This window comes from Saccoglossus kowalevskii, chromosome 19, assembly GCF_978046115.1.
Source record: "Saccoglossus kowalevskii chromosome 19, keSacKowa6.1, whole genome shotgun sequence".
Taxonomy (NCBI): Eukaryota; Metazoa; Hemichordata; class Enteropneusta; family Harrimaniidae; genus Saccoglossus; species Saccoglossus kowalevskii.
In genome coordinates this window covers 26,807,745-26,813,597 of record NC_140659.1, presented here as the reverse complement: position 1 = coordinate 26,813,597, position 5,853 = coordinate 26,807,745, and the positions used below count along the sequence as shown (strand labels likewise).

The following is a 5,853-nucleotide window of genomic DNA, read 5'->3' as shown; positions in this document are numbered from 1 at the left end:
GTATTTTAATATCTTATTTAATATTTCTATCTATCTTAAAAACTGAGTTGTGTTTTTTTCTGGCAATTAATTGTCTTGATTGTTGTGTTGATCACACGGTTTGCGTATTGTTATCACGTATCTTGTTTTAATATGTTGTACTATTTGGAATGAATTATCTTATTTATACACCAGTCAATTGATTGACGAGTAGCCACTCAACAACGGTTTTGCAGGTGGTGATGTCTTTTAAATATTGTGTTAAGCCCATGGCATATAATTAATGCAACAGTTGCTATTTTTGCGATATATCCATATAAGTATGTATATTATATGTATATTTATTACACTATATAATGCATTAGAATATAAGCAAATATATTGTTTAATATTCCTTGTTAGAGTGAAGTCCAAAAACAGGGATTTATATTTTGCGGCCATGCGTGCCCACCGCTCTTGTAACTTGGACGTGTATGGAAGGTTCAAATTTAATTTTCACACATACTTCATACATCTTTTGAAACATAGGAACGACGATTTGTTCGACAATTTGATTCAAGATGACCAAATGTTGCCTTCTCTATACTCAGTAAGTATTCTAGACGGAGATTGGCACCGGAAAGTCCAGGTGGGCGATTTAGGAACCAAATTAATTACATCATAATTCGGCGAATGTTTAAGAAAAGTCTTAACATTTCAGGAGCTGTTGCAATTAAGATTAGGAAAATGAAAATAGCCCAACAATCATTCTAATTACAGTTACAACTTACAGAAAGATACAAAACATAAAGTAAATATAAAATAGCAGTAAGAAATAGATTTTGGAATAATTAATAATTAAAAGGTCATCTTTGGATTGCTTGAATTATTTGATATGATAGCTACAACAATTCATAGCCAAGGAAGAAAAGCAAAACAAAAATAAATAGGAGATATTTTTGACTTCATGTCAATAAAAATAAAAATGCGTTATACATGCAAAAAAGATTGAAAGTGTTCATAAGCAAAATATGATCAAGCACAATGCACTATAATTGTACAGTAATCAGAACATACAATAAACAAATCACATCATAAAGTCCCAAATAAAAAAAAGCAATTAGGTATGTTTGAGCATAACATTTAAAAAATCATTAATTAAACATGCTCACTAGATTTACTCTATTGCAATCCTATTCTCACTCAATCATCGAATCTGCATATATGCACTACATTCATTATATTTAATTCATTTGTATCAATGCAATGTGACATTATTTGGATTTTCAATTCAGTGTTAATACATTATTTGGGACAGATACCACCTGTTGTGTGATGAATGATTTAAAAAAACGCATCATTACTGAACACAACTGTTTTCAGCAAATGTATTATAATAGTTGTTATACGAATTACACGATATCGCTACGAATTACTAAAACTACCACAGTAAATTGTTATTTATACGTTTTGACACACTGTTGTGTCAGAGTGCACCCGATTAAATTACACTCTCACCAAGTATTGGTGATAATGAACCTCACCAGATGGAGTGCTTTCTGGAGAAGAGGTTTTGATTGTTTCATTGAACCATAGACCCTCTTACTTTGATCTTTGCCGGCAGTTTCCTATCCCTCTTTTACAGGGTCTATGATTGAACACAAATAAAAACAACACACGCTGACAATCAATAATCTCTACTACAGGCTGCATGTATGCCTCACTATGTGTGATACTATCGTATACATTGGTGTATAATAGTTTAAACATTACATTAGGAAAATATTACATCAATAATCGATTACCCCAAGTTACGAATATGTAGTACCTGTAGTTTCTTTTTTTTTAATATTGTCTTCATAATGCGACGATTCTAATCTTTGTGATATATGATATGCGTACTCATTCTGATAACATGCTGGAATATTACTGGACCTTCTATTATGATGACAATAATGACTAATCCGACAAAAACTTTGCCACCAATATTTTGAATAGAGCATCTTCAAAAAACCTCAAAATGCAGTCGGTGTTCAAGTCCACTATTACTGGTTAACTCCATTAGGATACTTCATAAGTGTATAACGGTGTAATTCTCGTGTTCTTAAGCGTTATATCAGGTACCCAGGATCGTTACGTTAGCAACCATTTCGACCAAACAAAGACAAACACGGAGATAGATATCGTGTCAACTTCTCTATTCTCAGCGGCACGTGGAGAGCTCGCCAAAGCTGGCTCGCCTCCCGGAGAACTCCCAAAAACTGTCTGCCAAGACTCTTTACTCACTTCTCAAAACTTTAACCTATTACATGAAAGTTTAAGAGCTCGAGGCGTGGCCTCCACATATGTACACATTCTACTCGCATGTAGCCAATCCGACGAAGTACTTAACACGTCATATATATTTGATTAATTGCTTCCTATATTAGACTACACATACCAAACTGTCAGGAATAACAATCTGTCAACAAAGTTTATACCTGTAATTAGTTCTAATCACTGACTCGAGTTCCGACCAGGACCTTGTATAAACCTAAATGATGACAGGTTATGGGCAAGTGTCGAATGATATCAACCAGCTATTCACTAGAAATCAGCTATCAAGTCGGTATCTAGACACATTGAAATAAATCCATGACAATCCATGAGCAAAATAGGTACTTAACTTAATATGAACATATTTTAACCCAACACTAATTAGGTATGTTGATTACCCCAGAACAACTATTTGATAAGCGATAGTGGCGATGTCTGAACAGCTGCTACAAATTCTAATCCTAAATTAATCATGTGTTTGTCTTACCTCAGATAACATATGTAACACTTCACATTGAAATATGTTGTTGTTCTTGATATACCAGTGGACAAGTAGAAACATCAGTAATTTATTATTATTTGGTAGATACACTCGCAAAATATATGAATATATAAAGCTGCTTATTATCAAAAAAACTAAAATCCATAAAGTTATCGCTACATGCACAGTATGTCTGCTGGCAATGGTGACGTGTGTGGAATTTGGAATACAATTGTACCATATGAATTAACACTTTGCTAAACATTTATAGTCCGTGTTGTTGTTAGTTAAAATATCTGAGTGCATACATCGAGGTATCCTCGTAATAACATTTGTATTGCACATACAAATGTAAATGCGGAAATCCAAAATGTTAAGAACAGAATCAGCGAACTTCCTTGTGCGGAGTCCGGTCAAACTCTGGTGCCAGCCATGTTTGTTTTTATTATTAGAGAACGCTTACGGGCATAACCATTCCATATTCGGAATTATAATATGTTAGGATGAAAATACCCCGTAAAATACAGCAAAATTACAGCACGTTTTAACTTACGGTGCTACGATGACAGATGTACAATAATACAGATTATTCGTAAAGGAAGTACTATCATGTTGGGTATGTAGGGGACCTGATGCCGTGATATCGAGATGCCTTACCTTTACTTTGCTTTGCCGACGATTAGAGTCGCCGCTACGGTCTTCCTGTCCTGGGTCACGTTTGGACCATATGTGTTTGGATATGCTTCCATATGTCACAACAAAGACAACGCAAGGACCAAGACATACGACAGCAGACATGTACATCTCATACGCAATTTCCGCCGTCCTGTCACCGAACCACACTTCATCACACCAAATGTTTGATTCGTTCGTAAACATGTTCGCATATCTGTCTACCGCTCGTGCTTTTACCAGTGCTGCAATGTTTAACAATACGGCAACAATCCAAGTTAGTCCTATTAGGATTCCTTTGCGGTATCGTTGGTGAGTTATATGCGTCTGTAATGGAGAGGTAACTGCTCTGTATCTGTCTATACTCACAACAACCAAGGTGAAAATACTGACCATTACTGAGACCTGAGGGCAAATGCAAAGTGAATAAGATTTATAACATCTCAACAAACTAAACACAATATTAAACTGTTAAACAGCTGGTGCTGTATAGTCATAACAAAGGCGCTTCAATGATGTATTATGTAGCTGATATATCCGCTATAGCTATTTCTGTAGATGACATGTATACATATAAAAATCAACAGCATATTAAGGAAAACCTTGTTTTGCAACTTTGAATATTTACACTATTCAATTCTGTAAAGAAAAAAAAAACACACGCTCTTGCAATGCATAATAATAAAAAATAAATTCAATATTTAGTCTAACTAGTGTAATTTAGTTTAAATCACACTGGTTTATAAATGTTTGTAAAGTAAAAATATTATTTACAGTGAATACTGCTATTAGTTCATATAAATAATACACTTTGCAAATATGTATTCGCTTTAGTATATGTTCATTCAATATTGTCTACAAATAATGAACTACGCAATACTCTATTCTATTAAATAACCACTGATACATGTGAATAATAAAATCAACCTTCAACAATTAAAACAAGGAACCGGCGAGAGCGATTATGACTTGACTATACGTGACACAATATATAATCTTTGATGTTCTGCCTAGTCGTAATTTATCTCTATTTTGGTATTACGAGGGCAATATACATCAGTAGATTAGGTGTAAATGACCTGATATGATCGGTTTCATTGAATCCACGATTCAATCACTCGATACATTTTGTTTAAACATGTACTGAAAACAGCTGATGAGAAACGCGAAAAAATTATGCGAAACGTTTCAGAAGTACCCACTCGAAGCCGCACAGTCAGTGATTTAAAATGTCTTCTTAATATTGAATACGACACAGAAAAATAGAAAATAGTCAAACAACCAAATCAATCATTTCATTCCATTTGAAGCATGTGCTGTTTGAATAATACCATTAAACCATCGATAATATAAATAAATACTAATTAATGGGAACAAGTAATTGTAATTGGAAATTAACGAACAGAACTATTCCATCAGTTAACAAGTACATCAGTGGTACATACAATTTCGCCTAAAGATTAATAATAATTAATAATAATTAATAATAATTAATAATACACAACTTAGCTATGTAATTGGCATACTAAAACAATTGAAAATCGTAAAGGTTAGTATTACATACCATTAACCTTTGGCGACTCTTTTATAATTATCTATTGTGTGAAAGAATAATTTTGTTTGTTTTTCAATTCCCAAACACGAGTAACCTGACTAGTCTATACGGTATTAACGATCATAGCTAACAATTAAATCAAACTACACAGTTGTAATGTATTTATTCAACGGCGGCAGTAGGAAAATATCATACCTGTTTGCTGAACTGTACAATTGGGCAAAGTATGTCTTCAAATGCCCATTCCTGCAAAACGATCGAAACAAGCGTGAACGGCATACAAATGATCGCCATCCCTATGTCAGCTACGGCCAGATTGATCAGATAAGCGTTCATATTGTTTCTTGGTCTTTTAATTTTTGAAAGGGTAGCTACAACAACAAGATTCCCACACAAGGCTAATAAGATCGCGACAGAAAACACTACGGCGAGTAACACGCGACCGGAGAACGATATATCTTTCTTGAAATTCACGTACTGCTGGACATATGTGTTAAATGCCTTGGATATATTGTATACATCTTGGCAGAACAACTCCATGGATATCTCTTTATACGATGGACATTCTACCACCTCCCCGCCACATCTACAGAGAACGTACTTCGACATTGATGCCCCGTGAATAAATGCTGTTTTCTTGTTTATTACGCCATTCACAGGAACACGATAGCGGAAGTGTCGCGAGTCAGAAGTAGAGTGACTTTGCACAAGGCATGTGTCATCTGTATGATTAATGCGTATTCGGGGCAGTTGCCATAGTAACAAGATATTATAATACTACCGCGTATAATATCGTGTACATACGCGACGTAGTAACCGTAAAAAATGAAATATGTGGAAAAAAACGTCAGGGCGCGATTACATCTTGTTC

General features: G+C 34.5%; 1 protein-coding gene across 1 annotated transcript in view; it reads right to left on the bottom strand.

The window, feature by feature from the left end:
• LOC146731442 (QRFP-like peptide receptor) overlaps positions 1 to 5,591 on the bottom strand; it is a 9,811-nt gene extending 4,220 nt beyond the window's left edge. The window contains exons 1-2 of the mRNA XM_085493772.1: positions 5,178 to 5,591; positions 3,413 to 3,832 (exon numbers count right to left, since the gene is read on the bottom strand). Of these exons, the coding sequence (XP_085349898.1) occupies positions 3,413 to 3,832; positions 5,178 to 5,591 (834 nt within the window). The remainder of the gene's footprint in view (positions 1 to 3,412; positions 3,833 to 5,177) is intronic.
• Between the last annotated feature and the right edge of the window lie 262 nt (positions 5,592 to 5,853).